This window comes from Pavona decussata, unplaced genomic scaffold, assembly GCF_977016875.1.
Source record: "Pavona decussata unplaced genomic scaffold, jaPavDecu1.1 SCAFFOLD_245, whole genome shotgun sequence".
Lineage (NCBI taxonomy): Eukaryota > Metazoa > Cnidaria > Anthozoa > Scleractinia > Agariciidae > Pavona > Pavona decussata.
In genome coordinates this window covers 1,207,600-1,229,143 of record NW_028145650.1, presented here as the reverse complement: position 1 = coordinate 1,229,143, position 21,544 = coordinate 1,207,600, and the positions used below count along the sequence as shown (strand labels likewise).

At 41.0% G+C, this 21,544-nt stretch overlaps 2 protein-coding genes and 2 long non-coding RNA genes across 4 annotated transcripts in view; 1 reads left to right on the top strand and 3 right to left on the bottom strand.

Moving 5' to 3' along the window:
- LOC146457221 (uncharacterized) overlaps positions 1 to 21,544 on the bottom strand; it is a 176,522-nt gene that overhangs the window by 84,145 nt on the left and 70,833 nt on the right. The gene's annotated exons all lie outside the window — the stretch shown is intronic.
- Positions 166 to 11,729, bottom strand: LOC146457226 (uncharacterized). The gene is made up of 7 exons (XM_085092231.1): positions 10,799 to 11,729; positions 9,458 to 10,154; positions 7,950 to 8,665; positions 6,664 to 6,812; positions 4,803 to 5,538; positions 1,946 to 4,470; positions 166 to 1,356 (listed from the first exon to the last, which is right to left on the bottom strand). Exons 1-7 carry the CDS (start codon positions 11,637 to 11,639, stop codon positions 1,078 to 1,080), a joined length of 5,943 nt encoding a protein of 1,980 aa, XP_084948357.1. The 5' UTR covers positions 11,640 to 11,729; the 3' UTR covers positions 166 to 1,077.
- LOC146457225 (succinate--CoA ligase [ADP/GDP-forming] subunit alpha, mitochondrial-like) lies at positions 11,682 to 19,684 on the top strand. Its single transcript, XM_085092236.1, has 11 exons — positions 11,682 to 11,821; positions 13,274 to 13,383; positions 13,939 to 14,055; positions 14,367 to 14,579; positions 14,725 to 14,782; positions 14,882 to 14,965; positions 15,747 to 15,824; positions 16,397 to 16,537; positions 17,129 to 17,178; positions 17,954 to 18,025; positions 19,216 to 19,684. Exons 1-11 carry the CDS (start codon positions 11,731 to 11,733, stop codon positions 19,249 to 19,251), a joined length of 1,050 nt encoding a protein of 349 aa, XP_084948362.1. The 5' UTR covers positions 11,682 to 11,730; the 3' UTR covers positions 19,252 to 19,684.
- Positions 19,458 to 20,653, bottom strand: LOC146457224 (uncharacterized). Its single transcript, XR_014858566.1, has 2 exons — positions 20,535 to 20,653; positions 19,458 to 19,744 (listed from the first exon to the last, which is right to left on the bottom strand). It is a non-coding gene; the product is annotated as an uncharacterized LOC146457224 (long non-coding RNA).

Genomic DNA, 21,544 nt, shown 5'->3' with positions numbered 1-21,544 from the left:
GTAAAAAATAGTTAGAAAAATATAACAAAATGAACTAAGCATCGCTTTTACAAATTTGATGAGATTTTGGCGAAACTCCAGACTCTCACAGAATGGAGGTGGGTTCGGGGGACTTGGAATGGTGGACTACAAAAGGTCTACAAACGCGACACGCCAACACACGCATCAGTGTTCATCTTTTATTTTTGTTGTTTGCGCGACCTCTTACAGTACAGTCTAATAACACCAGTAAGGTGCGAGCACTACTAAAAAATTATAATATACACAAATGGCCTGAACTAATCTGAATCCGTACAAGAGAAAATGATTTTTAATTTTTAATTGATATAAATCTGTTGATGAGTACTCTAGACAAACCAAGATAAGGAAAAAATATGGCGAACATTTGAAGTAAAATCACTATTTTAATACGGTTCAGAGCCGTTGAAAATTGTCTATGTGTCAAAATAAAAAGGAAATAAATAAAACTTGCTCTCTTAACACATATCGTCTAAATTTTTTAAGTAAAATTAAATAAAGACTTAACGAATAAAAATTCTAAAATCATCTTTACAATCAGATTTTTTTGTACAAATAAATGCTGTGAATTATTTTGGTTTTAGTGTCTATATTGTAATCAGTGAAACATTAGAAGTAAAATCAATCTAAAATCAGTAAATATATCATCGCATTTACCACAGATATGTTACTGATCAAACGCCGGTATAGCCTATACAAGACTCGAGTTTGGTGTCCGGTACAGCGTTACACACATTAGTTAACATTTTCACTCCCAGGAGCGACCAAGTCCTAAAAAAAATCAATTTTGTAAAACGAACGAGACGGTCACACCGCCTCCCCCACGTACTATAACGTTACGCACTAGAAAGAAAAGGTGAAAAAGGTTAACCGAATTAATGGCTTCTTGGTCTATTTATGTACTAAAATTTACAATTTCTCGAAAAGGGCAAGCATTTCCAGGTCTTAACCATTGCAACGGATTTCTAGGTCAAAGACACGGTCACGCATTCCTTGGCTTTAGCCAACGTCACGCACGTGAGTCTCAGGCATGGTCACGCATTCTTTTCCTACATTTTGTCACGAACTCTTGTAGCGGTAATCATATTTCGGGTGGCCGTCGAATGGCACTTGTATTCCGTTGATGAGTGACTGTAGAAGCCACTCAAGTGACACGATAGGAATACCCAGCAGGTTAGCGGCGTGCTTGACACTCGCGGGGAGTTTGTTATCCTCACAGATGACAACATCGCACTGATAATCAAGACGGTTTGGGATCTTAGTCACCATTTTACACCCAGCAGCAAGGAGAACGCTGGTCCAGGTGTCCTTAAACTTCTGGCTCCCGTGGAGATAGACCTTTCGGATGAAAGATATAAACAAACTTGAAAAAGATAATAAAACAAAATAAATCGCACACGGTGCTATTGGGCACACTATCCAGATCGCATCCGAATTTCATGGCCGGGAAATTTTGGTTTTTGAGGAGAGAGGAAAAACGGAGAACACGGAGAAACCTCACTCGGAGCAAGGAAGAGAACCAGCACATTGGTGGGAGGCGAATGCTCTCACCGCTGCGCCATCCCTGTTTCCCATGCCTGTCAGCGAACTCTCCTGGCATAAAAAGCTTAAAGTCGCACTAGGATCAAAGGTGCACCCCATGGCCCACCCCAAGCTTTCATTTGAGTGGTCGCACCACAGACTCACAACCAGTCATTCAGGGTTTGACTCGGCTCGGTTGCTCGAAACCGACTAACGCTAATCAGGCCTCGTTCAAACGTCGCACTCTGCCGCGTCAAATTTAACTCAATTGAGTTCGACACGACAGAAGTACGACGCGTAAACCGGGCCTATTAGTTAACGATTAAAAGTTAACCGAGGATTTCACTCGATGGAGGTGTTTTTAAAAGCTAATTTCACGCTAAAGGTATAGAAAAGTCAAACTCACCCGCATGTTACCCAAAATGTTTCTTCGTGGTCGACACTCCACTACTTCGCCATCAGCCTCCAGGCTCTCCCCAGCAGGCAACAGGTATTTCCTGTAATCCAGAAGCTGATCACAAGCGCAACAGTCATTAATCCACATGTGTGACACGCAAGGAATCCCTGAAGCGAGCGACTGGAAATACTTTTGAGTCCGCTGATGTCTATTGGAAACCAAGAAACATTCCGCGCCAGAGATCTGGGACTGAGGAAATGACGAAAGCACAACGCCGCCTCCGACCTCGATCTGGCGCTTGACATTATCACGGTTGAACTCGATTCTCTCTGATTCACTATCGGACTCATCAGGTTCGTTTCTATCTCTCTCTATACCAGTTACCAAGAAAGCTAACCCGGCAAACAAGTTTCTGTTTACAGGTATGGCACCCGTTGCAGTGTCCTCTTCTATATCATCCTCTTTTTTCCTGATTTGCTTACGTGCTTTGTATGTTGTCGGCGCCGGTTCAAATGGCTCATCACTCGGAGGCCTATCAGGTGATTTTGCTCCATATGAGGTCGATAAACCCCTCCTAACCTGCCTCTTTTTACCTTGACGGGCGCCATGTTGTTCATCTGAGCTAGATTCACTTTCACCAATCCTTTGTCCCGCACGACGCACTTCGGCTTTGGCTTTGTGACTCGACTTGTGCGTGGATTTTGGCGTTTCATCCGCGGATTTAGACGTCGTTGCTTTCGACGCCCTTGGACTGGTGTGTGGTGACGGACGTGCTGCCTTTTTTCCACGCGTCTTCTCGTCGCTTGAACTTGAACCCGTGTCCTTGGAGCTGGTGTCTCTCGAAGTATCCTTAGCTGCAGAACTCCCTGACTTGGTGATGTTGTGTAGGTTGTCACCGCTACTACCAGCGCTTGTGTCTTTCCTTAACCTCAAACTATGGGTTCCAATACTCACGCTTGAGCCACTAGTCACGTTAAAGGAGCTCTCACTGGACAAAATTGCCGCAGCTTGTTGTTCCGATAAAATAACCCTGCTACGAGGAAATCGACTTATGGCTCCACTCTGGGTCTGTATTTCATAGCCTCGTTCATCGCCGTCACGATAATGGCCAACGATAACTCCTTGCTCGTAAAAGTCGTCCTCGACGTCGCCCTGGGCCATAACACTTTGACCTGCAGGCAGCAAATCCTTGAGAATGATGTTTTCTCGCGGTATCCGTCGTTTATCGCCGTCGTCAAATGTGACAAGGTAGCGACCGTTTTTATACTGCTTCGTAGTTATTACTCCTGGGTAGAAGTAGCCGTCCAGCCACTTCGCCAACACTCGGGTGCCAGGAGTCAGGGAAGAATCACTGGATGAAGTGCGCTGAAGAGCAGGTTCCTCTTCTATAACAGGCTCAGTGGCTTGCCTGGTGATCACAGGGATCTCTACTAATGGCTCGTCCCTGCTTCGGGGCTGATCGCCCCTCAGCCCGACTTCATCTCGGCCTCTGTCAGAACTTTTTCCTCCAGGCGATGCTATATCTGCCTGCGCTTTATCTGAATCCCGCGCAACTGGCTTAGACACTGACTTGGACATAACCGGTGTTTTACCATTCTTAACTCGAGGAGAACTTCTTCTTTGCTGTTGCAACTCTTGGCGTTTTGGTGACTTTGGAGCGAGCATAACGCGCGAGCCTTCGAGAGAAGAAGACTCTACAAATTCATCCACTTCTTCTCTTTCCTTTTCCTCGCTCTCAATCTTCGGTCGATCATCCTCTTCGTATGTCAAGGCCTGTACAACCTCCCCTGACTCCTTGTCAACAATACGCACCGTCACCACCCGCTGAACTTGAGTCGTTACCGTGGTAACAGTTCGAGTGTGTGTTATTTGCCGATAGTGCACAGCTTCTGGCGAGGCCGTTTCTAATTCCTCCCCTGACTTTGGTTCGTCCTCCTCCTTTCTAGCGCGTTTGGATCCGCGTTCGTCGGCCCTTTCGCTTTCAGCAGGATCACTGCTTTCGTCGTGTCGACCTCGTTTGGCGCTTGCTTTCTCTTGCAAAGAACTAGGTTCTGTAGATGCATCTTGCACTTTGCCGCGAACGACAGATTGGTAACCGGAAAAGCTCGGCCTTTCTTCTGCCCTTTCTGCAGGCACTTCTCGGGCTTTATGAATCTCACCAACCTCTCTCCGAGGTATGATATCTGTCCTTGGTCCTCCTCTGGGAGATGTTCGTCTGGGTCTCTTTCTAAGCGGCTCAGGATCCTCGTCTTCAGCAGTAAACGCAAACGGGTCATGCTCACTATCGAGAGCCACTTCTCTTTTCTTACCTTTCGCCAGGGCCTCTCGAGCGCGGCTGAAAATGGACTGCGGTGGTTCGGGGGCACTGGGACGAACAGAGGCTGAGCTGCCTGGCGCTGTTGTAGCCGGAGGTAGGGTGGTGTCGAAGCGAAAGACAGGTTCCGAACTTTCGGAGTCACTGAGCGGTGAACCGTGGCGTGGCATTGATATCGTGAGGGACTGGGGCCTTTGTTGATCAAAAGAGCTTGGAGGAGCTGCAAAGGAAGAAATTACTTGCATTAAATTGATTTCAGTCATGAGACATATCACCCTTTTGAATTTTGACCTTGCCTAAGACAATTTGAAAATGAGCTTGTCTTGTGGGCACTGTTCCTTATTCCTTAATACAGGAATTTTTTACAACATCAATGGAGTTTGCAGCGTTTTTTTTTTATCGCGAAAGTTCAAAGGGGATGTAACATTTTTAACGACGATAAAAACTAAATCGTCGTTAAAAAGTTTGGAGAAAGAAAACCGGAATTTAGCCTGACTGCGTCTATTGTGGTCACTAAATATTCATCTTGTAATCACTGAAGGATTCAATTACCTTGACTTGACATTCCAGGAGTTTCTGATACAACGGGCAGAACGACATCCGGGATAATACTGCGACTGCTACCCCTCTCCTGTGAGTCCGGAGTATCGTGGCGAACGGGTCTTATGGGGGGTGGGGTGGTGGAAATGAAAGGTCTGAGCGGCTCCTTGGGTATTGAAAAGTGAAATCCTCCACTCGGGCCAGATTCACTTGAAGTTTCGGAAAATATCGTCGCTGGAAGTCGTGGTTTTATCGGTCTTCTTATGGGAACTTCTTTCTCAGGCGTGCTAAGCTGTCTTCTTGCAAGATCCTCAGACGCGTCTTCCTTCTGGGAAGACGCAACTCCCCCGGAATCTTCAACCAAAATGCGTTGTTCAGGAGGGGAAACAACAGTGACATTCTCTGTAGAAAGATGAGGAGGTTCTCTTTCAGGGATGACATCATCACCTCTCTCGTCACCTTTTTTTTCCTCTTGTTGTGGTGAACTGCGAGAAACGGCAACGTTTTCAGCTCCATCACTGCTAGCTGGCTGTGACTGTTCATGTTCAAGGTCTTTGTCTTTTGCTGCCCCAGATTCAGTTACTGAAGGCACATGTAGGGGCTTAATACCCGAGGGCTGTACCAGAGGTGCCAAGATGGACTGGCTGCTGGAGTCCTGTTTTGTTAAAGATACTACTACTTCTCTTTGAGTTGCTTCAGCAGGTTTGTCTTCTTCGAGATCTCTTGCACCCTCAGTGACAGTCACTTCCTACGAAAAAAAAAACAAACAAAACCACCATACATTTAACTCCCTGTGATTCATTGACCTTTCAATCCCTAATATCAAAGAACAAATTCTCCTATCTTGTCCCAATTCTTTTCTTATAAAAGTACTGGGGAGAAGTTATTAAAATATCAAGAGAATTCACCTTGGGTGATCATTTCCTTAATTCTCATGATCTCAGGGGTTGAATAAGCATTGATATTTTAAGGAGAAATTTGATGCTGATCACTGTTAATGTTAGGGCCTAAAGGGTCAAAACAGGTCACTCTTTTCCAGGATTTAAACTGCTTACTAGCAGGTCAATATATTTTGACAACCCCCCTTAAAAAAATAAACCACAGAAAATAGGTACGCCGGTTAGGTCTTTTCATCAGAAAAGCCTTTCCAGTGAAAAAAGGAAATGAAAGCCTTTGAATACACAAGCTATCTCAGCAGCACTTGCCATAAGGTCATTACAATGTTTGTTAGCAAGGGTATTTGGACTAATTGGGATAAAATTATGGAAGCTATGTGGACAATAATTTCAAATTGATCGAGCTCATAGCACCAGGATGATTTGAAATTACAGGTACAGTTAATACACCCTTAGCTGTAGTTATAGTATTGATAAAAAATCTTGAGACAGCAAAAGTCCATTTAAGCTTTAATCAAAGCAAAATGTTTTGAAGATTCATTTGTATCAAGGATATACAGTGTACTGTCAGTTTTCTAAACAGAGGGGAAGCAATAAAGAAGCTGTTTGAATTTACATCACCATGTATGATGTGCAAGCCCAACTGAAATTATCCAAGTTGAAACGTTAAAATGTTAATTAGACAGAACTAATTCAATCGGATCACCCCTTGTTACCAAGCAAACAGGGATGTGAAAAACCGATTAGAGTCAAGCACTTTTGTTAGAAGCTATAACATTACACTGATAAACTCCTTCTGAATGAATATTTTAAATGAAGCACTTTTCTGTTTGCCTTTCAATAACATACACTACAGACTCTGAACTTCAACCCCAACTAACGATTTGTGCATTTTACTGCTGCCAATCATAATTACAACAACAGTTGGTTGAATCTTGAACTTCAGTCCGCATGTTATTGAAAGGCACAGTAATTACCTCCCGGATCTCCTCCATTTGCAGACTTGCTTCAGGTGGCATCTGGCTCCCCATGTCGGTCTGTGACTGGGTCAAGTGAAGTGAAAATATGATTTCCTGAGAGTCTTGAGCAACACTGTCACCTTCCATTGGTTCATCAGTTGGTTTAACTGCCACAAGATAAAAATTAAGTGATGCCAGGTTCACTTTTTCTTCACGTGTAAGTCTAGCTCAGGGGTAATCCTGTTGGACTATGAGCAGAATCATGAGGTATAATGTCAATCAAAGTAAATGTCATTTGAAACGAGAAAATTAGGGATTACTTTCTTGACATACACCACAAAACAAAGACAATAATTATAAACTTAGTGTACAATAACAAGGCATTGGTATCTAACAATAAGAACACTATAGACCACATAAAAATAAGGGGGGTGGGGCCCTCCCCACTGCTACTAGTAGGCTACTATCTTTCATGTCATTTGTGTATAACAAATTTATTGGGTACAATGTACAAGCAGAGAACTGTGATTCAAATGCTTGGAAGGTGAATGAGTCATTTTCTTCTACTTTACGAAAATGTACTTAGTACATGAAACACCACCCTATCTCAACTCCAACCTCAGAAGTGCTACTACTGTACTTTACTTAGATTGCTTTTTCTCCGTCTTTTATAAATCCTTTTAGCCCCAATATCGAACAACACTCCACACCTCACATAGAATGCCTTATCACATAGAATACCTTATCTGAACCCTGGACCCCCACATTGTCTTAAACAAGACAATTGGCTACCATAGTCTGTGTGTCTTTCTACTTGGGTGTAAGTGTTGTGTTTTGGTTTTATTTTCTTTGGATGGTAATGAATCCGAGAGAAAGGAAAATGAAAATTATCCTGCCAGCTCAAAAACATTCAACAACACAAACCTTATTTGATTATTAGTAATTTGTTGGGGAAACTTTTAATTTTTGATGAACTAGTCTCCCTTTCAAGTCTACAGCTCATCCTGACCCTCTGAGCTGGAGCATGTTTCAAGCTTATCACATAAAAATCATCACATGGAATTTCTATGTTACAGTTGACTCATGTCTTGCAGATACCTTGCTATTACAGACACCCCACTATTATGGACAGAAGCTGAAGTCTGAGTCAACAACATTATAATTATTACACTGAAAATAGATAATATAGCACCCACTGTTACAGATTTTCTCCATTGTTGACACCAGCTCTTGGTGCAGAAGGTGTCCAATATAACAGTACTTGGCTGTATAGTTATGGGACATGCCATTAACTGACTGAATACCTGCAATGTCCTGTTGCTCAGCACTTTCTTGAGTTGTCCTAGGACAGAACATGTCTTCACTCATTTCAGGTTGTGTGGGGCCAGGTGCTATGCCAAGCCTTACTTCTGTGCCTCTTCTGGAGCTGTCATTGGTGTTAAAGGGATCTATTGCAAGTGATGATGGTGAAAGTGACTGGTCCCCATGCGGAGCTTCCTTAGGGTATTGTTCCTTTGTAATACGGGGCACAGGTTTACTACTTTCCAAAAAGCTCATGTCCACTACCTCAACCTGCACAGGCTCATCTTTCTTGCTGGAAGCTGACACCTGCCCTGCAGTTCCCAGCTTTGCACCTTGGGAGGTTGAGCTGGTGGAACCCAGTGCACTAATGACTGACTGCCACTGTTGCATCTGAGGAGCCTGTGACTCACCCTGAAGTGCATCATCAGAAGAACTCCTCTCTGAAGGGCTGGTATTCGATGATGTTGACTTTTTGTCATTACTAACACTTCCCTGCTGAGGAATTTCTTGGAGTTGTTGCCACCGAGGTATCATGACTTCATCATTATCTGGTGTATCTTTGCGTTTCAGTGATGCTGGCTGCTCCAAATGTTCTCTTTCAGACGAATCAAATGACTCTACCAGCTCTGCAGCTGCTCTTGCTATCTCTGATTGTCCCTGGATTTCACTGGGAGGCTCAATTGCCATTGAGCGCTCACCTTCACTACTTGTTTCTTTCCTATTGGTAGTAAAAAAAAACTTTTTTGTCAGAGTTTTTTGTTCTTGTGTTTCTTCTCAATTAGCCTTCTGTTTTATGTTTCTATTAATACAAATTCAATATTTTTATTTACTATCTTGGAGCTTGATGCTCATAACAATATTAAATTATTGCTCCATGCTTCTATTTATTAAATTCACTAGTCCTTGTAATTCTCTATCATTTGCCACTATCTGCAGATATGGGGAGTAATTTAAATATCAAATTTATTGAAATAAATAAATACATGTAATTTACTAGTATAATTTGTGCATTTTAGATTTCTCTTTTATATATTAATCAAAATATTGAAAAAAAAAAACTCAAACAAATTGAACAAACACGCCTTGTTAAAGCCAAAAGAACGCATTCTTAGCTATAAATAAAAAGAGGAACAGCCCCACATGTTCATGGGTGAAGGCAATTAGTTTTGAACGGTAAGGTGCATCACTGACCTAGAGTACATGTAAAATTAAGCTTGTCTTTTATGTTTTAGCTCAGATTTACTGGGGTTGTTGGATGTGACCTTCAATTCCTTCAGGAAATGTTGAGCTGCTGTTTCATCTGCTGGTTTGTGTTTTGTTTTCAGATAAAAATGGAAAACGTACTTGTTATCAAGGGTTTTAAATCCAAACAAAGTACAAAAAAGCAGAAAAATCTTGGGGCCACATTTCCTGGAGGAATTGCGGGTCACATGCAAAACCCCTAGCAAATATGAGCCAAAGCATCAAAACAGTCTAAAGTGTGCTAATTATGCTTCCTTTGATTCTTTACCTGCTAGTTTTCTCTTCTACTGAGTCATCTTCACCAGCTGTTGGCGAAGAAGGAACCAAGATTGGAATCGAACTTCTTTCCTCTGGTGAAGGTGATACTTTATCTGATGACGAGGATGTCTCTCTGGCACTTGGTTCACCAGAAAGCTGCAGGCTTTGAAACCTGCTGATGTTATCAATTGGTGTCCCCTGCGAGGGAGGAGTGGGAAGAAATACACCACCTTCTACAGGTGTTGAAGTTCGCTGCTTAGATGTCAGGACTTGTTGGTACAGAGATTTCTCATGAACTTGTTCATGGGATCCTTTAGTACTATGAACTTCAGTGGGAGTTGAATGATGCTGTGGTGGCAAGATGTGGGAACCATCCTCAGACAGGTCTGAATGCACATGTTCTTGCTCCTTTTCCCCTTCACGAGGAGCAAACATGTCTTCTTGTGAGGAGCATGCTTCAGATTCGTCTTCCTCCTTCAGCGAAATAACCCTAAACCCGCCAACTTTACTATGGATCTTATCTCCCAGCTTGCTCCCAGCACTACTTGAACTGGTGTCACTTGTTGACTGAGTGCGGAGCATAGAATGGAGTGGAAGGTGCTTGCGCACTTCAGGTGAAATTGGAAGGCTGCCACCACTTGACATACTGCTTAGGTCCCCATGGTAGCTGCTACTGCTGGCTGCTGAGCCTGTTTCCGATTTATGGCCTGCAAGTACAGAGGTAGAGTACACTGTTATAGTAACCAGTCTAACTTGCAACTTCCACTGACGAGTTAACACCCCCTTCCAAAAAAGTCAATAATGGTCCCCTTCTGTTCCAAACTGTTATTTGAGAAAATATGATACTGGAATTCACTCAATCAGTTGAGAACTATTCTGCTGATACATGTACACTATATAGTTCTTTTCAATCCAATTAAATTGCAAACCATATACATTGCAATACCATAGTTACTGTACATGTAACTACACTCAATTTGGCATAAAAAATAAGACTTCAAAGGAAAGCTTCCGAGACCCCTGAGCCTCACAGGGATGGTGAATTGGTGAGAGCACTTGGCTTCCAGCAGTGTGGCCTGGGTTTGATTCCCAGAGTTGGTGTTATATGTGAGTTGAGTTTATTGTTGGTTGTCGTCTTTGCTTGGAGGGTTGTAATAAAAGGAATACAGGATGTATGTTGCATAAGCTGTATACAGTCTGAGCCTTCCTGTAGCTGGGTCAAACTTCTATAAGAAAATAGGAATAATTTTCTGTAGCCCCATACTCATGAAAAACATAAATACAGACATATATTATCACATAACTAAGTTTACATATTTAACATTCTTATCTTCAATTCAGCATTTCATACCTATACTGGAGGAGCTTGTTGACTTCTTCTCTACTTCCAAAGGGGTTGTCGATGCTTCACTCAAACTTCCAGATCCTGCAACTGAGGGCATATCAACAGCAACATCCTCCCCTGCTCCCACAATTCCAGTTGAAGCCTGGCTGTAATGATCTCCACTTGAGTCATGAACGCTTGCTCCACTGCCATGTTCAGCAATAACACCAGAAGACGATGAATCACTGTGGGCTCTCCTTTCAGCAGCATGCTGGACCAACATTTCTGAAGCAGAAAACTTCTGACCTTTCCATTGATTGCTGCTGAGAAGACTTTCAGGGCGAATTAAACTTGGCAAAGCATCGCTGCTTGATGATGAAGATGGTTCCTCAGTAGGTGGGGATTCTTCATCATTTTCATCGCCATTATTATCCTCATCACGATCATCATCACCCCCACCCCTGTCACCATCACCCCCTCCCCCACCATAACCACCTTCACCACCCCCAGCTCCTCGATCGGCACCATGATCACCATCACCTCCATCACCACCAGGAACATCACCTCCCTCTTGTCCTTGGCCCCCATCTCTCTGCTCCCCCCTCGGATTTCCGGGTTCTCCTTGCCTTCCACCTTCTCCACCGCCCGCAGGACAGCTTATAGCGACAGGATTTCGAGAAACAGCTGACTCATTCGCCGAACAAGATGAAGGATCTCTGGGTGGCACAGCGAAAATTGGCAGGCGTTTGAGTATTGTTACATGATGATCACTGTCGGATCGGCCAAGTTGTTGTGATTCATCGGCTTGTGAATTCTCCACTAAAAAGCAAGGAGGGCTAACATCAAGCTCTTCGGGACTGAAATCCATCTCATAAACATTTTCCTAGCTGACAAAACGAAAACAACTCTTTTTCAATCGAATCAAAACTAACCGCGCTTTACGCCTGGGCCTGTTACCCATGATGCTCTGCAAGTCAATCTTCCTCTCGCTGAGACTACTGGGAAGGCCTCTTTCCAAGATGGCGTTTCGCGTGGCACTTCGACGACTTGGTGAGCAAAAACATCCCTTTCTTTATTCCGAGAAGTTTAATTGTTTAGGTTTAGTAGTTTTGAAGGTATTACAAGTTTTGTTCTACACTTCCAGGTTGGTTGGTTGTTTTATTAGATGTCAGAAGGTCAAAAATCTCCTTGTATGCATGCAAGCCACAGATCATTTTTCGATATTCTGGATATTCCCAGCAATCCCATTTTCCAGAATTAAGATGAAAATTTCACTATTTGATAATCGTGATTTTTATCTGTTAGAATTTCACCATTATGCTTTGTTGCATGAAAATTACATTTTTTTTTTCATACCATCACGTTCATTCAAAGTGAAATTTATGCTTACAAAATAATTAGCTGGCGCTAGCTAACTATTACCGATCAAAGAGTCTGTAAATCCGGCATTAAGTCTAAGAAACCCTACTTTTTTAGCTGTGGATTGGATGGCAATTTCCTGTAAAAGAATCCAAAACTTTTTTTTAAATGTAATATGCATCTATCGATGGTAAGCTACAGAGGGGTAGCCAATGCACACACAGGGTAGGTGACAGCAAAATACTACCCATAATATAATTTTGACCATGTTTTCTGTCTTTTTAACAAATGATGTTAAGTGACTCTTTGGATCATCAGTGGAGCTTTTGAACAGAAAATTTCAGATAGGTTGAAATGCCATTTCTTTGCCGTCTCCTCCTTTATCTCCCCCCAGCCCCCTCCTGTCATCACTACCACCCCTGCAGTTAGTGCATAATGGAAGGGAAGGACTTGGATCATTTGTTTTATACCAAACATTGACTGTAATAGTCAGAAAGGTGGACACACTATTCTGGTATAGTTTTCAGATTTTTATAGGTCCAAAACTGTATCTGCTTCTAGAGCAGATTCAAAACTTGGCATGTGTGTATGCAGTCCAGATAGCAGCTACAATGTGAACAGAAGACTTATCCATTTCAATTTTATCACAGTTTGAGAATAGATCTACCCTAGATACAAGGGGTTTTTTTGGCGGTGGGGGGAGGCGGGGCAGGGGGGTGGGGGCTGTGCTTTTTAAGTAGCACATCTTGTTGAAACATTCATTGCATCATTTGAAATTACTTTTCCCACCAAAGGCTGTGTTAATGGTTACTATTTTTCTTTTGTTGATCCCTAAAAACCTTTAATACTTGCAAACAATTACGTTTCTAAATGTCTGTTAAAATGGAAATTTGAAGTGTCATATAATTATTTAAATTAGTTAATTGTTGCTGAACTGCATGCAAACTTCGCACTTGAGTTGTCACTTGTAGTAGGGTAACCTTTCTGTAAAAAGGTTTTCAGTAATTTAAAGGCCCAAGATAAAAGCACATATATGACCAAAAAAAAATGTAAAGATTATAGAAATTTAGGGTTCTACAGCTTGGAATGATGTAAATACTGCACAGGAGTCAACTAAAATCCCAAATGTTTTCTTGTTAACAGGGGTCAGCATAGAACAAACAGGAATTCGTCATAACTACAATAACACAAGGAGTAACCTTTTGATTGGTAAACACACCAAACTTATATGCCAAGGTTTCACTGGAAAACAGGTAAGAAAGACATTACCAGTAATATTGCATCTAGTAGGTACTGTATTTTCTTGGGGAAAAAGATAAATCAGCAGATTGAATCAGTGATTAATTGATCTGAAGAGTCTCTCTTTTTCTGTTATTTTAGTTTTGAGATGTCAATAGCTGATTTGTAAATGGCTGCATGAAGGGCAGATTAGCTTGCATGTGTCCCTTGCAAAACTGCAGGCTCAGTAGATGAAATGAAAAAAGAGCTTGTCCCTTTTCTTAATGCAAAGAGACTTGTATGCATTCCAAAGTTGTCAAAAATTTCTTTACAACCTGGGTGACACAAGGAGCTGATGTCTACATGTTTAAAGCTTTTCATAAAGCCTGCTGGAATTACCACAAAAGCATCTCTTCCTCTTAAGAGATATATACATGTAACATTTCTCTTGTGATTGTTCCAACATAAATGAGACTTCTCCATCTTCCTGCAGACTGATCTGAGCTGTGATATACGTTCTCCTTTGGGGCATTGGTTGCAGTGTGTGAAGACTAATCTTTGTGCATATCTTTCCCCTATCTGCCTCGTAGGGTACATTTCACAGTGAACAGTCAATTGCTTATGGAACGCAGATGGTTGGAGGTGTGTCACCAGGGAAAGGTGGACAGACACACTTAGGACTTCCTGTATTTGACAGTGTGAAAGAGGTAAGACCTTGGGTGCTCTTACATGTACATAATGCCGTCATCATGATCGTACTAGCTCTCCTATAGCTAACAACATAGCTTACATTGAATGAGAAGAAGAAATACTGGTTTTTATACCTTAAACAAGTTGGAGACATGACTGGTGGTTTATCAGTTTTCTGACTGACTTAGGAGGGCAAGGTCTGCACTTGGGTTCAAAGTTAGTGCTTTTGAAGTAAGACCTGGCTCAGGCACTCTTTTGGATTTTTGTGCCCTCCATTTTAAGTAAAGGTTTCATAATACAGTAACTTTTTTTTTAATCCTTTTCCCAGGCTAAGGATGCCACAGGTGCTGATGCCACTGTAGTTTATGTGCCACCGTCATTTGCTACTACAGCAATTTTAGAGGCCATTGAAGCAGAAATTGGTTTAATCATTTGTATTACTGAGGGAATTCCTCAGCAAGATATGGTGAAAATCAAACACACTCTTGAGCGACAGGACAAAAGTAGAATGGTTGGTCCAAACTGTCCTGGAATCATAAAGGTTGGTTTCTAGCAATCATGGCATGAGCTTTTACTCTCTTTGTGATTAAATTTGTGCAAACATAACTTCCATATGATTTGGAAGGAGGGAAAGCTGTATTTTCTAAATAATTTGTTTCAATTTTATTTTTTTTTTTGTTTTTCAGCCAGGAGGGTGTAAAATTGGTATTATGCCTGGTCACATACACAAACCAGGAAAAATAGGTTTGTCAAGCTAGATTTCTAAAATATTTTGCATGTGTATTTAATGCTATTACACATCATTGCCATTATCATTGTTAACATACTGTTTGCTTGTCTCAGGTATTGTTTCAAGATCAGGAACTCTTACTTATGAAGCTGTTCATCAAACAACAGAGGTAGGCCTTGGCCAGTCTCTTTGTGTGGGTAAGTACATTGTTGACAGCCATATAATTATTTCAAATAGACCTTCTCCAAGCATTAAATAATTCATAAGAGAAAACAAAAGAAATCACTACCACAAAGGAGGTTTTGGAAAATGTGATCTTAATTATCATAAAATTTGGTGAACTTGTTCTTTGAATTACTAATTAATGGTTTGAGAAGCTATATAAAACACTCAAAAGAGTGTTTCATCTGATTTTCAAACACCACAATGTTTGTTGATAAAATTCGGCTGTGCCTTGTTTTTTTTTTTTTCAACCCGCCTCTCAGTGTTTGGAAATTGGATGAAACTCTCTGCCTTGTGTTGATGTATTACTGCAATAAAATTATTTTCATTGTCATGATAGTTAGGTAAAGCCTCCACAAGCCAATTGGCCCATTACTTCTGCAGCTTATCCCAGTTTTTGGAGAATATTCTTTGTATGGGAATTTAGTTTCCCCCAATTATTCTCCGGTCATGCGCTTTTTTGTACATATACTAGCATGACAAAGCATTATTAAACTTAAACTATAAAGTGGCCAGGAGTATTGCTAAACCCCTGGATGGGATTCCCAGGGATGTAGCTAAGAAAAACCTCAGCAGGCTCATTAATAAAACCAGCCGGCTCTTTTAGACCATGTACCTTTAACATTAGCCTGAAGTATTTGTGTTCTGTTGAAATTTCGGTTAGCGATAAGATCTCTTTCAGACCATGAAATTTGCCGGTAGCCAGTGAGTTTTACTGCCATAATCCAACCATTAATTTTGCCTCCTTTATTGCAGGTATTGGTGGAGATCCTTTTAATGGTACAAACTTCATGGACTGTTTAGATGTGTTTTTGAAAGATCCTGAGACTGAAGGTAGAGTTCCTCTAAAAACAAACCATTGCAATGAAATTATTGTGTTTTGACTTGTTTTACCACTGTGATAAGATGTCATCTTGTAGGTTATGGTTGGAGTGAGAAGGAATTATGGTATTGGTGAAGGTGGTGGTGGTGGTAGTGATGATGATGATGATGAGGACGATGATGATGACAAGGACAGAGATGATGATGATGAGGAGGACGACGATGATGACAAGGACAGGGATGATGATGATGATGATGATGATGATGATGATGATAACAGTGGCAAAACCCCTGAAATTTGTTTCACTAGCCATTCCAAAATGGCCAAAAAATCTTATCCATTTGTCTGGCCAGTGGGTGAAGTGTAGTCCACACCCACAAATGGTGAAATTGTATAGTCTTTTATACCAGAATAGCTCAAAAACCAAAGCTGTTGGTGCAGCACATACAGCTGTACCTGTTTTGCTTATATTAATGAGTTAGGATATGGCAAGTTTGTACAGTGACAATTCCAACTACACGTATCCTGTTCATTGAGCAGCAGTTTATACAACAGTCTCAAGTGCTTTGTGTTCTTGTTTCAGGTATTGTTCTTATTGGTGAGATTGGAGGAGGTGCTGAGGAAAAAGCTGCCGAGTTTCTTCAAGAGCATAACCAGGGTGAGAATGCCAAGCCTGTGGTGTCATTCATTGCCGGAGTAACAGCACCTCCTGGAAGGAGAATGGGTGAGGAATGCTTGCTAACTTTTTTAAATCGTAAAATTGAAAGCAAAGTTATCACACTGTGATAGGCTACCTTGTGAAGGCCACAGCAAAAATACTCAAAATCATCTATTGCATCAAAAATTAAATTGATTGGCACACAGCTACATTATATACTGTAGTACACATTATTTTACATGACTGTAATAAAGAAAATAATGAGGCCCTTAGAAGGTGTAGGAGGCCTATTAGAGGGGTAGGTTGGGGGAGCCTTTTTCCAAATAAGGCACCACTGAAATGGAACTTACAATGGGTTGCGCCTTCACTTTTTTTGTTGGTTTGAAATGCCATTTATGCCCCACCTCAACCATCCTTCCTAGTACTGTATCAATAATTATTTGTGATCTTGTTCTCACCATCTCTCTTTCTCTACAATTTATTGATACTATCCTCTGTGTATTTTTAAAAATAAAAAAAATATTAGTTTGTCATCACCAAACAGGGATAACAGATGCTTATAAGAGTGGGTGAAGAGGGTGGGTTATTAGAAAGGGGCCTCAACAATGGACAAAACTGAAAATTCCATCCTACAGTATTTCTTTGTTATCATGGCAGGTCATGCCGGAGCCATTATTGCAGCAGGAAGAGGAACTGCTGAACACAAGGTAAATGTTAAGCCTTGTCTATGCCAACATGTTATTATTGTTTGTTGTACGACATCTAACGTCCACCAAATCTATTCTTTTTCGCAATTTGTGAAATCACACAGTCAGGGTGACTAAGACAAGTAAATAATGTTCCCATGCTTGTGTTTTTTTTTTTTCTGGTACACCTTTGCACTCTAAGTGTGCATTTTCAAGGACATATTCTGTATACTCTGAAATCATTTATCAAATACTTCAAAATTTATTATTTATCCCACTTCCAAAATGCTGATTTAGTTTTTCCTGTCTGGTAACTCCAGAAATGCCTCTCCCCCATCCCTCCAAAACAAAAACAGAAAAAGAAAGAAAGAAACAAACAAAAACACCTACCCCTACAGTGACCTCTCCCAAAGTGGACACCATTGTCCGGCAATCACCTTTGTGTGGTGAACATGGTTGGCTGGCTGTGGTTAAATTTCATCTCATAATTTATATCAAATACAAGGCATAGTGTTTCTTCCGATTTCCAAATTAGAATTCGGATGAAACAGTTATTCGGGTGTCTAATTTAGCTTCTTAAACCAGTAATAATTCTTGGAGAAATTGAAAGGAAAAGTTCACCTAATTTTATGTCAATTATGTCAATTAATTAAGATCACATTACAAAACCTTCACGGCAGTGATTTCATTTGTTTTCTATTTCTGAATTATTATTAAGTGTGATGGACTCCCCCATTACTGTTCACTTTACTTGTATTATTCTGTATCTTTACAAATTGCACCATTTTCCTTTCAGATTAAAGCTTTAAAAAATGCTGGTGTCACTGTAACTTTGTCTCCAGCTCAGATGGGTTCTACTATGAAAAAGGTAATTGTTTCAGTAGTAAAGAGAAACTTTGAATAAAAAATAAATAAATCAATGAGAAAGGAGCCGTTTTACCACACTATCCATTAATTTTACAAATGTGGCCATTAAGGTTGCTCACAACTGTTTCAGGCACTTTCCATCACTTACATTTTGACGGATCAAGGCTACCCCTCTTCATCGGTTGATACAACAATAATGGTACGAGACAAATGTCTAATCATTGGTGAAATAGTCATGGTCGTTTTCCCGACTTGATAGGTTAATAGGCTCTGAACCCCACCCTACAACATTTTATAAACTTTGCAAAAAGTTGTCTGTGAACTTGCTGATCACAGTCCCATAATAAATAAAATGGGGGTCTCCAAGCTCGTTTTTGAATTACAACCACTTAAAGGGTTATACTGTTGCTATGGTAACCTATTGGAGTGCTTCTATGACGAAAATTTCGTTTTTCTTTTTCTCTTTTTTCAACTTCAATTCAGTCAATATGTCCAAAATAATATAACGCATTTGCATTTAGAACGATGGAAGCGAGATAAGTCGGAAAATGGTCAGCCAAAAACCGCTTAAAATTTGTCCTCCATTACTTGGTTCGCAATAGAGAAGCCTGCGGTTATTTTGTAAGCGGCCTTTACGCAAGAGTTGGCTCGTAACGTCATCTGCGTATCAGTTTATGAAGTTTGACAGAGCGAGTAAATCAATCCAAGTAAAATTAAGATATCGTCGTCGTCTTCTTCTTCCAGTTCTTCAGTGGAAATGAAGCAGAGGAAAATTAGTCACGTTGGTTTTGAGCGTTGCGTGTATGACGTCACATCCCAGGCGTTTCAGCTAGACCCAATCCTTTTCCTCGTTCCCGGCCATTTGCGAATCGAGTAATGGTGGACAGCGAAAATCGAAAAACTATTCCTCCCGTGTGAATTTTGAGATAAAAATTGGCATGGTACCTATTTAGTACGTCTGTTTTCAAAATCTGAAGAGGAAAGGACGTGTCAAATTTTCGTCGTAGTAGGACTTTTAGTCGAGGAAATGACCATGAATTGTTCGTCATTGATTGGGCATTTGTTTGATACCGTTATTGATGTATCAACTGAAAGAAGTAGTAGTATTGATCCGTGAAACAATGTAAGTGATAGTAAGTGCCGGAAACCGGTGCCAGAAGCCTTTTAATTATTCAACTCTTATTTTTCCAGGTCTATGCTGAACGATTCTTCACGGAGAAGATGTAACGGCTGACTAAATTTCTCCTTTTAACTGTGTCTTTAACCAGCAGCCTTTCTCTAATTGATTCACACCTTTATCCCTTGCGTGACACTTGGCATATAATTTCCCATGGTTTCGCGCGTGGAGTTGTGGAAGTCACGCAGTCGAGATTTGCGTGACAATCTTTGATCATCGGGGCAGGCCGGAGAGGAATTTAGTGGCATCTTTGTCATGTTTTTTTTTTTAAAACACGTGTTGAGATTTATTACTCAATACTTGAGAAACAAAACAAACTAAGGAAACAGAAATGAAGAGTGTATACTATGAACGACAGTTTTTTTTTTCAGTTTAAGAAAGATTATTTCATTTGTAATATACAGTTATGTCCTGTATTGAGCAGCAAGTCTTATTCGATTCAGAGCTACAATCCGACAAATAAACTCGATTGTTATTAAAAAATGTAAAGTGTTTAAACTTTGCTGGCGTCTTGTAGAGCTAAGAACTATTTTTTGCGTCGTACTAACGTATCAGTCAATTCCAAGCGCGATCATCCTCCCCCCGGGCATTTGACCCCTGTTCGGCTCCACATAGTGGGGCATTTAACGCGAGTAGAAACCCGACCTATCGGGCATTTGACCCGTCGAAAAAATGCTGGTCAGCGGTCGCATAAATTGTCGGAATGCTTTATTCACAGCCAGAATTTACTCCTATATTTTGCGTCAAACAGTTTTTAATGAAGTAAGCCATTTAATACTACTATAGAGAAGCGTTCCAACAAATATATCTGAGATTGTTTTTGGCATGGCGGGGTTACATATTGCCCTTCGCTTCTCAATTTCAGTGGTATGTCCAAGTTCCCTCAAGCTTCGTTCTCCCTTTGCTCGGCGTTCGAAGCTCGACTTGTTGGCGTGTCTAGGTTTCATAACATGGTGTTTTTTATCATTGTTCTTGTTATCACACGTATTAGCAAACTTCATGTACATTTAATATAAAAGAAAAGCGAGTATCGGTACATATATCGTTAAACTCTCTGTTAGTTGAGTTTCATATGTGATGTTATGCATTATCTTTAATAATAAATTGTTTTAAATTTATTAATGTATGAATTTCGTTGATTTTTATATAAACAGAGCTAGCGAATACAAAAAAAAAAACCAACCCGATGACTTTTCAGCCCCAACCAGTGGGGCATTTGACCTAGAAATCGGCCCATATAGAGGGGAATTTGATGAGGCATTTTTAAAAAAGTCAAATGCCCGGGGGTTTGCCCGGGGGGGGGGGGATGATCGCTTTTGGAATTGACCCAGACATAATTCTCAGTAAGACGGACTAAATACTGCAGACATTCCGTGCAACACTACTTTTTTCACTTACTGCTCCACTCCCTCCGGGGACACTGGCTTTGCGATCGCAAAACAACAACAACAAATAGTGGTAATAATAATAATGATGATGATGATGTTGATGATAATATAGAGAGGCAAACAAACAAACACTCACCAGTCACACGAGTGGAAAACTTGTGACCCTTGAATTGCAATTCGAATTCGAATTTAAAAGTAGTGGTATTTGAGTAGGAAGAAAAACTGGAGAAAAACTGCCGCTGTGAATGACAGCCAAGAACAAACTCAACGCACGTACGGGAACTAATCTCAACTCAACTTCGGGATTCGAGCTCAAGCCAAATTGCTAGGAGGCCAATGTTTAAATGAGTTAAATTTTGTTCAACTCTTAAAGCAGAAAATCTTCCAACATGTCACAAAACGTCCGCCATGTCTGTTTACCATTCAGAACTCACAGTGCCTGCGCGGTCAAAATTAATTCAAAATGGCGTCGAAATGGATCCTCGGGGTTGCACAAGACACACATAAGACCTTGCAAGCTCTCCTATGTCGAACGCAATAAAGCAATCAGGTACTGAACATGTGATTGCGGCAACGATGGACGAAATAATTGGACTCCACAGATCTTTTAGAGAAGGTAGGGTCAATTCTTGAGATCACAGCAACAACACGCGCTGGACTCACAGGCCCCTTGGTATCTCAGGTGAATGTGAATAGCATCAGTGGCAGTAACACTTAAGAAAGACTCTGTGTTAACAAAATCTTGCTTACGGTGGTGGCTTAGGGGTGGCGTGGAACGTAGACACTAGGTTTGTTGCGTTGCAGCCAGTTTATCAGCAATGCTTTGTAGAAGTGCCGCAACCATGGACTAACTCCAAGAACAGAAGCAACCAGACTGAGGAGCAGTGTTTGAGGCCTTGACTTACAAGGACGGAGGTTTTGTTATGGTGGGTATGGTAATATAGAAAAGCGTTGG

Coding starts and splice junctions, on each gene's coding strand:
- LOC146457226 (XM_085092231.1), bottom strand. CDS start 11,639: ATGGATTTCAGTCCCGAAGAGCTTGATGTTAGCCCTCCTTGCTTTTTA. Junction 6,813..7,949: donor TGAGCAACAGGACATTGCAG/GTATTCAGTCAG, acceptor ATCTTGTGGCAG/TTAAACCAACTGATGAACCA. Junction 1,357..1,945: donor ACATTTTGGGTAACATGCGG/GTGAGTTTGACT, acceptor TTCATCCGAAAG/GTCTATCTCCACGGGAGCCA.
- LOC146457225 (XM_085092236.1), top strand. CDS start 11,731: ATGATGCTCTGCAAGTCAATCTTCCTCTCGCTGAGACTACTGGGAAGG. Junction 11,822..13,273: donor CGTGGCACTTCGACGACTTG/GTGAGCAAAAAC, acceptor TCTTGTTAACAG/GGGTCAGCATAGAACAAACA. Junction 14,580..14,724: donor ACTGTCCTGGAATCATAAAG/GTTGGTTTCTAG, acceptor TTTGTTTTTCAG/CCAGGAGGGTGTAAAATTGG.